At 42.7% G+C, this 11009-nt stretch overlaps 1 protein-coding gene across 2 annotated transcripts in view; it reads right to left on the bottom strand.

Moving 5' to 3' along the window:
- cep290 (centrosomal protein 290) overlaps nt 1-10969 on the bottom strand; it is a 44370-nt gene extending 33401 nt beyond the window's left edge. The window contains exons 1-17 of one of the 2 annotated variants that reach the window (XM_035641559.2): nt 10483-10969; nt 9908-9985; nt 9726-9795; nt 8645-8691; nt 7645-7779; nt 7221-7274; nt 5994-6140; nt 5552-5734; nt 5248-5337; nt 3670-3792; nt 3212-3232; nt 2943-3066; nt 1767-1939; nt 1272-1434; nt 1074-1174; nt 897-963; nt 453-550 (exon numbers count right to left, since the gene is read on the bottom strand). In XM_035641559.2, the coding sequence (XP_035497452.2) occupies nt 453-550; nt 897-963; nt 1074-1174; nt 1272-1434; nt 1767-1939; nt 2943-3066; nt 3212-3232; nt 3670-3792; nt 5248-5337; nt 5552-5734; nt 5994-6140; nt 7221-7274; nt 7645-7779; nt 8645-8691; nt 9726-9795; nt 9908-9985; nt 10483-10596 (1788 nt within the window). In that variant the 5' untranslated portion in view covers nt 10597-10969. The remainder of the gene's footprint in view (nt 1-452; nt 551-896; nt 964-1073; nt 1175-1271; nt 1435-1766; nt 1940-2942; nt 3067-3211; nt 3233-3669; nt 3793-5247; nt 5338-5551; nt 5735-5993; nt 6141-7220; nt 7275-7644; nt 7780-8644; nt 8692-9725; nt 9796-9907; nt 9986-10482) is intronic. The other variant, XM_047333015.1, reaches the window with a different exon arrangement.
- Between the last annotated feature and the right edge of the window lie 40 nt (nt 10970-11009).

Below are 11009 nucleotides of genomic sequence, written 5' to 3'. Positions count from 1 at the left end.
ATATTTATATATCTAAATATTTTTTGTAACAATTTAAAAACCTATCCCACTCCGTGTGAACTCACGCACTCCGGCCTCCGCAAATGAATCTCATTGGGGAAGAAATTTGTGACAAAAACGTAAATGTTGCAAAAACATATTTCTGATATGAATGAAAAAAAAAAGCAACGGTGCTGGATTTGTTAAAATACAGTTAAAAAACTGTTGTTTTTTTTAAAAAGCAGAAGAATAAGAATAAGATTTGTTTTCACCAGGCAACATTACGTACTGTAGTATGTACCAAATAATAATCAGATATAATGGAACAACAAACACATAAAGCATATTGTTGGATATGAAACCGCAATCAATTGTGCCATCACAATACAATTCATTCTGTGGCTTCGTCAGGAAACACTGGCGGTCGCTGTGAGTTGAGTTGCGAGAAATGACATCAGGAGCTGGGAGTTCACCTTGCGTCTGATCTCTTCATCTGTGTGAGCACTGCTCTGTGGCACACTTCTGCTGGGCTGGTTGTCTTCTTCCAGAAGTGACCTCGATGAGGGGATCCCTGCAGAAACGGGGGATAGCACAATATTACCATTAAATATTGTTAAATAATATTAACCGTTTGTTCGGTGTTAAAAAAAATTAATAACAATAAGCTGTGAGTAAATTAAAAGGCTTAAAAGACAACTTCAAAAGGATGGGTTCACCCACATGTCTCTTAGCCATCTGGATAACTTTGCAGAAAATTTGTGTTTTATTTCCCTAGTATTTGAAATTGATAGCTCAAACCCCAATCTAAATAAAACTATTGACAGGAAACGTCCTGACATAACCTCTCCCCATGACTTTATCTTTTAAGGGAAAAAAACAACATGGCGTGTTATTTAATTCAGTGATATGTTCCTCACCTCGTTCTTTCACCATGTGTCTGATTTGTTTCTTTAGCTCCAGTCTTTCCTCCTCAAGCCGTTCAATCTAGAAAAAGAAAGAAAGAAAGACATAAAATCAGGCAGTGACATTAGAGGATATAAAAAAATGTAGTGGTTTCACGGGCTGCGGTTTTAACCACTGTGCTCCCACTTTACCTCTCTGGTGAGGACTTGGTTTTCTGCCTTGTACTGCCGTTGCCTGAGATCTTTGGCTCGCCTGAATTCGGTCAGATCCACTTCCTGCCTTGGTCCCAGACCTTAGGAGTCATGGAAAAGACTCAAATTAACAAAAAGTCAATGAATCGCACTTCATCCAGGTCAATCAATGTCGCCTTAATAGACCGAGAATATCACCTAGTTTTTCTCGGAGATCCTCATTTTCATCCATGAGGTCACCGATTCTCATCTCCAGCTGGTTGATCTCTTTTGTCATGGCCTCTAAATCCCGATCCCGCACTCTAATTTGATTTTTACACTCTTTGATCTCCGCAATGGCAGCTTCCAGGCCATAAGTGCCCTGCAATACAAAGATGGAGCTGTGGGTGCTCGTCCATCAAAAAAAAAAAGCATGTCTCGTCTCACTTTCTTTATTTCCTCTTTTATCAACTCATATGCTTTCTGGGGATGTGATTAGAGATGGTGGAAGACAAACACTTGGCTTGTGGGCCCAAAAAATCAGGTTGATCACACCACAGTCACATAGTCGTTTTACTATTAAAAGTGAGTATGAAGAGTGGGAAAAACCCATAACCCTCGCTTCAGGGAATTTTAAGTATCAAGTAATTTGATTTGGGTAAAAAATATCTTTGATGTAAATTAAGGGGAAGTATTGGATATCAATGGACTTACAGACTCGTACTGGCCCAAGCGGTTTGAGGCCTCAATGAGTGCTTTGTCTTTTTCCTCAGCATGAGCTTCTGCAAGCTTTACGGCCTGCTCTGCTTCCGCTGCTCGGGTCTCCGCGGCTTCCAGCTTAGACCTCAGCTCCTCCATCTTCCTCTGCTGTGTGGTGGACGGGAGGGCTTGAAAGAGAAAACAAAAAAAATGATTCCCTCAACTGCAGACAAAAGCGACCATCTGGCGATGGCAGAATATACTAGGATACGCTCGACAGTTCCCCCAGTCGACCACATGACGAGCACGAGTCGCGTTAAGAGACTTGTGCTTGTAAAAGCTTCATGAACCAGATAGTTAAGTTGCGGGCTGAAAAAACCCAAACCATGAAATGAAATATGCCAAAACGCCATCTGGAGGTCAGTCATACTTCAGGGTTGGGCTATAATTCCACAATGATTCCATGTCACTTGTCACTATGACATATCCCCCTCAACATCACGGTCATTTGAGCTGGTGTTGAGGTCAAAACGTGATTTTTTTTTGCAGCTTTAAATTAGTTCTTAAAGAAGAAGGCACAACAAAAACTCGCTTTTATGTATTTTTCTCTATTAATTCTGTTTATGCGTAGGGCTGCAACAAACGATTATTTTCACAGATTTTCATCGATTAAGCTGTCGATGATTTTCTCGATTAATGGATTAGTTTTTTGGTTCATAAAATGGTGAAAAATGTCATTTGTGTTCCCAAAACCCCAAGATGATGTTTTGTTTTGTCCACACCAAAGATATTCAGTTTACTGTCATAGAGGAGCAAAGAAACCAGAAAATATTCACATTTAAGAAGCTGAAATCAGAGAATTTAGATTTTTTTCTCATAGAAACTACTTTAACCAATTTATCGATTATCAAAATCGTTGACCCTTCATTTAGTAGGCTGATTACTAATCGATTAGTCGATTAACTGTTGCAGCCAGCTCTAGTACATACATTTAAAAAACAGATTTATAAGTACAGGCACACATTAGCCTTACATGCATGTTTCATTTGTGCTTGTAAAACTTTGAATGGTTGCAGTCCACTATTGAGAGAGGTGAGGCAGAGGAAAGTGCGTGTGAGGTCATTAGAGTTCTGACCACCGACGAGATTGACCTCATCACAGTTGTGAATGTGAAGCAGGAAACCCACCCACCTCTGTCTTTCCTTGTGGACGTCTTAAGCTCCTCGATGAGCAGGGTGTGCTTCTCCATGTCCCGCGTGTAATGCTCCACCTGCTCGCTCAGCATCTTGATTTGGTTATCCCGCTCTTGAACGGCCTTAAGGGCAACAATTTGAAATTAGGAGAATTTATGTGAGCATGGCTGTAGCACACTGAATTATTGGCACTTATCATTGAGGACGTTTATGACATGGGGGGGGGGGCATAGAGGCACATGACAGATAAAAAAAAAAAAAACTTACAGCACAGAGTTCATATATGACCTGGCCAAGGGCAGCAGGAGGAGGGACAGATTGATGAAACGTAACAAGGCACAGAGACAAAGCAGAAAGTAGGAAACATGGCAGAAAGCTGGAAGAACATATAATTGTAATGACAAGGACACACATAAAGGTGAATATGCACAAAGTGACTTTCCACCTTGTGATTTGGATTTGGCTCCTGCACAATGATGCATGTAAGGGCTAGAAGAATTATATCTGGAGCACACCACTTTTTGAAAAACAGCCATTTGCCAAAAGGCAAATATGATGCTGCCTTACTCCTCTGGTCCTGTAGCTTTTCTGTTCATGATTAACTCTGACATATTAAAACCACTTACTGCGATGACGCCAAGACATATATATATATATGGAGAGAGAAAGAGAGAGAGTGACACACACACACGCATGCACGCACGCACGCACACACCACACCAGACCTGCTGCAAGGCGATAATGTTGCTTTTGTCCAGGTCCAGTTGGGCTGTGCGCAGCTTTTCCCTCAGATCGCGGATCATCTGCTGGTACAAGAGAATTTCATCGTCCTTCCCCGATAGCACTCCCTGTGTGTGAGGAAGAGATCGTGTCACCAGGACGGAAGGCTCGCGTTGGCCCGACAAAAGAGACAAACTCGGTTGCGGCGGTAAAGACGCGCAGACCTCGATGAGTTTTTGACAGCAGGGGACTGAGGAGCACAAGGAACTCAATCGAAGGAGTAAACTGTGAAGTTCAGGCAAATTGATCTGATAATGGCTTTTTAAAAGAAAAATGTGGCCTTGTTTGAAACAACAACACAAGAGACACTGTCCTGGCCTATGTGGCTCACTGTGTGACTGACGTGCTAGAATGCCGTCTCCACTTTTTTTTAAAGTGCCCAAAGTAGTAACAACGGGCTGAGTGTTTTGTATCCTTTTCTTTCTATTGAACTGTACACAGGTTGTAGCTGCCTTACGGGATGTGACTCAATAAGGAAAACTTCGCCCAGATAGTGCCTTGGCTTTCATCTGAGTGACTTTTGTTGCCCAGGAACAAAGTTAAGACCCTGGTTTCCTGGTTGTGAGGCATAACAAGTATCATTAAAAGATCCCTAATGATCCTGACTGGCTGCATCACCGCCTGGTACGGCAGTTGCTCCGCCCTCAACCGTAAGACTTTACAGAGGGTGGTCGAAAAACTGCCCAGCACATCACCAGGACGGAGCTGCCATCCACGGAGGACCTCTATACTCAGCGGTGCAGGAAGAAGACTGACAGGATTATTAAAGACCCTCATCGCCCCAGCAACAAACTGTTCCAGCTGCTGCCGTCCGGTAGACGCTACCGCAGCATCCGGTCTCGCACCACCAGACTCAGGGACAGTTTCGTCCCACAGGCCATAAGACCGTTGAACTCCTGAGCTACTCAGCTAACCACTATGACACTTTCTAACAGTCGACATCCGTTTAAAAATGCCTGTTTACATTTCACACCTGTTTATGCTGCATCTATTTATCCATTTATACTTATTCACTCAACTCTTTACATCTCTACATATTATGTATAAATATTCTTATTTTACATTTTTATATTCCATGTACAGTATTATATTTCATTCAGTTATTACTATATTTTTACTTTATTCTAATTATTCCATGTACAGTATTATATTTCGTTTACATTTAATTTATTCTACATCTTACTTTATATTCATGTTACACCTGTCTTACTACTTTTGGGTTTATTTAGGTCTCAGCTCTCTTTTCTTGTATTCTCCTATATTTTTCTATTTATATTTTTTCTTCTATATTGCACTGTTGAAGGAGCCCGAGACAAAAGAATTTCAACGACTGCTTCTGTTATTGTTGTGCATATGACAAAATAAACCATCTTGAATCTTGAATCTTGAGTTCCTGCCATCATGCCTTCTTAAAACACTCCGCTCCTCCATTATTACATGGATCTTTTACGTGCATGTGCCTCAAAGCGAGAGAGGACGAATTGGGGGGAAAAAAAGGTTGTAGACATTTGATGAACACCCACCTTCCACTCTTCCACTTTGGCATTAACTGCCGCCATGATTGGGTCATCCTCCTCGGTCATGCCATGGATTTTGTCTGTTAACTCCCTGACCTGCACAGGGGAAAAACACGCACAAATGAACCTGCACACAATGTCGGAACAACTTCGACATTACAGTCTTTTTTGTCAAAAACCCACTGCATACATGTGATCGTCCTGCGGTGAATGATACATCCAGCATCCTGTATCTGCTTTCAGCATTAAAGTATACATTTGCACACACAACCCACAGATTTTAAGTAATGAATTGAAGAGGACTCTCTACCTGCAGCTTTGCGAGATCCCTCTCTTTCCTGAGCTGGTCCACGATGGAGTCAGTCTGCTGCAAGACGATCTTCATCTTGTTGTACTCGTCCGTCATCTTCTCCATCTCCCGCACAGACTCCTCCAGACTTTTCTGCATCTGTTCGTTCTGCGTCTTCAGGTACAAGTTTTCATCCTCCACTCGCTAATGGATGACAGAGAATACAATCAACTGGTTTTGTAGACGCATTGCCTTTACGTGCTTCAAAGTCAGTGGTAGAAGGACCAAGTCATAGAAACAGATGAAGGGCCATTAAAGTGAGCACTACGATGTTCTAATTAATATTATTATTTTTTTTAACTACTGATCTTGTTTTTTTTTTTGGCACACTGGTTCAAGATTCCTCGCAGATTCGAGCATAGTAGTATGGCTAGGAATGCTAGAGAAACAGTTTCTCAAGTACCTCAAGGTCTTCCAGGCACTGGCCGAGGTGGCGGTTGGCAGAGGTGAGCTTTCTCTGGGTCTCTGCGTTCTCGTCCCGGGACGGACCCGGCTCCTTCTGCTCCAGCTCTCCGCGATAGTAATCCACATCCTGGTGGAGCTGCTCATTCTGTCAGGTACAGTAAAGTCTCAGAAGAGAAAACTGGATCCGATTCCCCCGTGGTCATACGGTAATGTAGACAAACAACGACTGAAAATACTCAACTAAAGTTTGACTTACGTTTTAGATCTGAAACAATTAGTCAAATAACAGATTTTCCATTCAAAAGAAGAAGAATCTGCAACAATTTTGAGAATCATGTCTTTTTTTTTTTTTTTAAAGATAGAGTTTGGGACTTTTCTTTTTCTTTTTCGACAAAACAAGACATTCTGAAAGTGTGATCTGGGGACTTGTTCTGATCATTTTTATAGAACAGAGACAAATTGGCCTTTAAGTCAAGAAAACACTAGCCAGACGTACAGATGATTAAAAAAAAATTTGAAAATTATTACTCACTCTATTAGATGGTACCTAAGTTAAAATCAATTAGTAAAATCTCTCAGCGCCAAATTCATCAGCAACGATCACCTACTGCACAAGCCAATGACCAGTACAGTTTTTGCATTTCTCATAACGTCAAAAATCGTATATATTTAATATATTTCTATTAAGTATATCATCTAATTTTTCTATACATTTCAAATTTTACTAATGATCTACTGCTATGGAATATACTGCTTAACTTTCAATTGGAACACCGGGAAACTACTTTTAAATACAACTACACCTAATGTATGACAACTTTTATGGAATAAAATACTGCAGCGTATAATCGAAAACACTGTCTAAATCTTTTTTCTGACCCGCTGATTCTTACCTCACTGGTTTGTATCTTATCTTGTCTCATCTGACACATGTTCATATTTTCAACCTGACAGTCTCTCCTGCTCAATTTACATTCTCTCGGACCCCTTTTTTTATTGGGTTCTATAAAAAGCAGTGGCTTGGGAGTGACGGACACCAAATTGTATTCAACTACACTACCTATACGTCTTACCTTCTTCTTAAGCGTTTTAATCTATGGCCAATGCAAAGAAAGAGATGGAAAAAAAAGTGACATTGTGTAATGAGTGAGGCTTAAATTTTGAAGCCAGAGACTTCTTCAGAAGGCTTCGTGATCTGTATGAGGAAGTTCCAGCTGCCACATACCTCTCTCTTCAGCTTCTTGACCTCATCCTCAGCCTTCTCTGCTCGCAAAAGCAACTAGGGATAAAAAAATTTTTTAAAAGAGTGAGTACCAAATACATAAACACAGCAAAAACACTAGTAGATACAAATCTGTTCTATTTGTACTAGGCAACAGCCTTGTTCCTGCGTATTAAGCTGAGAATTAATCAGTGTAAACTGAGTGATGTAATAGACAATGTCTAATAAGATTAGTGCAACTAGAGTCATACATACAGAGGCCTCTAACCATATCAAAATCTATATTTTTTTCTATTTATCCATCTATTTACACAGTCAACAAAGTGTATGGACACTAATGAACTAACATTTGTAGGTGATACAAGGACTCAACACTGACTTTATAATCCTACACTATGCAAAGAAACTTTGGGTAAGATGCTCATACCTCCTCACTGGTTTTCTTTTCTTTGACCATTTCTTTATTCGTCTGGATCAAGTCGTTCTCCTTTTGCTCCAGCTGCGCCTCGAGCTGCCGAATCTCATCCCTCAGGAAGCGGGTGTCTGGCCCAGCGCCGGAGTGCTGAGCCGCGCGGACGGTAAAAGGAGTCACACAAACACCAAAACAACCCCCAACAACAAGAAACCTCTTAGTCTCCCATCACCTCCATCTGCTTACAACAACAATGCGTGCGCACAATGTAACTTACACAAGGATTCACTTCATCTTCGCAAGGCTAATTGTGGTGTGGCAAAACGCTGACAAATATACAAACCTTAATAACCAAGCTGAAACTAGAAATAATGGTCATGAGCACACAGGGAATTAGCTATAATCTTCTTATGTGCTGTCTTTCAGTCACATCAACCAATCCCGTCGTAGCCACGGTTACACACACTACGACTGTTGCCGGAAGTAAAGCAGCAGCATGAAGGGGTTATTTGCTGTCATTCAAATTAATGTTTTTTTTTTACATTTTTTCCAGTATATTATGGTGGTCACAGTCGTAGCACTGAGGGGGGGGGGCTTAGTGTTTTCTAGGTTATCAGTGTCATTAAAAATGGCTGAATACATTAGTTGAGAGACTGAACTATGTTTTTCAAAAAATAGCAGAGGTTCTCTGAGGGGCTCTAGTGAAGTCTTGGGTCAGTTGTCTTTTTATTATGCAGTATAGTAAGCCTTTTCTCAATGAAGGGGTTAAAAACTAAAACTAACGTGATGTTTCTTAGCTTTAAGATATTTTGTTGAATTTTCCAATACCTCAGGAATACTTCAATAAACGTGAAGAAAATAATATTCTCTTAAGCGTGATACTCTAAGCAAACCTCATTCAACCATAGTAAAGTACTTGTGAGGGGTTAGGGGTTCAGGTTGTGGGTGGTGTGTGTGTGTGTGTGTGTGTCTGTACGTAGACAAACAAAACAGGCAGACAGATGCAGAGTGTTACCTTGCGCTCCTTTTCCAGCCTCGACACCTTGGCGAGGAGTTCATTTTCTACAGTACAGAGATCGCAATCAATAAAGCACAGAGTTGTTCCAAAGCAAAATCAAACATGTGAAAACATTTCGACTAATGTAAAATTAGCAATAAGTGCATTTGGAAAGTTGTCTTCTGCTTATTTAAATGATGTGATTTAAAACTGCTGGCCTGTAATAATATATATAAATAATAAATAATAATATTTACAGTATTCTGCTCGCTACAGTCCTGTGCATTTCACTTGCTAGATTTGTATTTTTCGTGCCCTTCTTGAAGACCAAATGCTTGTTGATTAGCGAGTAACTGTCATGTGTTGCACAGTTGGAATGTTACAATCCAATTGCCTTTTCCAGCAATTCTGGTTGCAGAGCTATTTATTGGTAGGATCTTTATTTCTATGGTATTTTTATTAATGTTTGTATATAGGGCATTATAGGCTCTGTTTTAGTCTTATCATTGATTGTATTGGTTTAGAATTGTAGTTATTGTTTGTAGTTTTACTTGCGATGGTACGTGCTGCTCAGATTCTATTAGTGATTGATTATGGTTTTAACTATGAAATGTGGAACTATGAAATGTACGGTTGTATTCCATGTGCTTATTATTCAGTGCCACAATACATGTGGATCTCCTTCTCTTTTGTTGGGTCATTTGTCTAATTGTCCTGCATTTAGGCCTTGCCCCTCGGGGGACAATATCGACGAAGTTGAAGGTTGAAGTTGAATTCTTGATCATCGTTCATCACTGACGTGATGATCAAAGGCAACCACGCGCTCCTGTGCTCACATCACATGAGGCAGGTTAGTGAATCCTCTCAGAATTCCGTCTTTTGAATCAAAGACAGAAGCTGTGAGGGACTTTGCATTCGGCGCGCCGAACTGCAACAAGATGAACAGTCTGAACTCCAGAGCTGGCCTCTGCCACACACCCTGGCCTCGTCTGTCCACACTCTCGCATATGTACTGATGCCATTGTTGCCCCACCTATTTGTCCACAACGCACACTGTCACACAACTACCAATCTTTTTATTCCTGATGTGTGCACTCACCAGTTTTGGCATGCTGAACCCCAGCGTCTTCAAGGAATTTGACAGACAGAGCGATTTCCCGATCCTTTATCTAACAGCCGGAGGGAGGGAAGGCCATTGGGTCAGACTAATATTTTTTGATGCTTCTTGAAATACATGAAATATGCAGGAAAAAAAGGAGGGCTGGCGATAGATGTGAACACCTTGAGCAGGGCGCGGAACATTCTGAGGACGTGGGCGATGTCCTCGGGAGTCTTCTCCTCCAGCTCCCAGTCTTCTGTCTGCGTAGAGGAAGGGGTTAGTAATGGGAAGAACTGTCAAACGTAGAGAAGGAGCTCAGAGCAAGACAGGGTGACAGGGGTGGAATCAGAGCGAAAAAGACATGGCAGGTGCAAATTAGGGATTGGACGTTCTTTCGAATGGACTGATCCAAGTTTAGATGACACACAGGCACTCACACGTACACGTTCACATCTGCGTGAAGTTCAAGAAGGGCTTCACGCAGATGTGACAAATCCGGGTCAAACGGGGACCACAGAGGGAGTGGACAGTCGAGGCCAAACAATCTCGTGGCTCGCCAAAGGCGCGGGCAGCTGTAACTTGTCTACGATCAGCGGGACAGTGGCCGCTTTCGCCTGAACTTGTCTGATCGTGCGGCGCCACTGTTCCTCAACGTGTTTCCTAAAAACCAGGGACGGGACGGGACGGGACGGGACGGGACGGGACGGGACGGGGGGGGGGGGGGGGCTGGGCGTCGATCTGGGGGTGTACTCGTTACCATGATGAACATGTCGAAGACCTCGTCCACTCGGTCTTTGCCACTCTCGTGCAGGGTCGCCGGGTCAATGCGCGTCACTCGATCCCACCCGAGGGCGGCCGGCATCTTGGCCATTGCGCGTGTGTGTGACGAAACAGAACGCACAGCTCCGCGCTAGCCGGTTAGCCAGAGAGCCGTCCGCTAAACACGCGCGCGTTCGGCGTACAAATCAGACGCCACCGCCAGCGAGCACCCGCGGCGATGTAGGCCCACACCCTCGCTGGACGCGGTGGACTCCGCGGGCGCAGGGCGGAGGACAGGAAGCATCCATCCCGACGCTCCCACGGCGCGACGCGACGCTCTCGGCTGCTAGGTTACGGCTGACAACAACAGCTAGCACGTTTAAGCTAGGGAGAAGAAGAAGAAGAAAAAAGGAGCCTCGCGGGGAACGTTCACAAGCCGCAAATGTGTGGCCGATATGACATCAGCTCTCACAGACCCCGACTTTAAAGTCGGTATCGACCGCGCGCTACTTCCCCCCCCCCCCC

Source organism: Scophthalmus maximus, chromosome 7 (genome assembly GCF_022379125.1).
Source record: "Scophthalmus maximus strain ysfricsl-2021 chromosome 7, ASM2237912v1, whole genome shotgun sequence".
NCBI lineage: Eukaryota > Metazoa > Chordata > Actinopteri > Pleuronectiformes > Scophthalmidae > Scophthalmus > Scophthalmus maximus.
The sequence above is the reverse complement of the archived record's forward strand: the minus strand, read 5'-3'. Positions and strand labels throughout refer to the sequence as shown.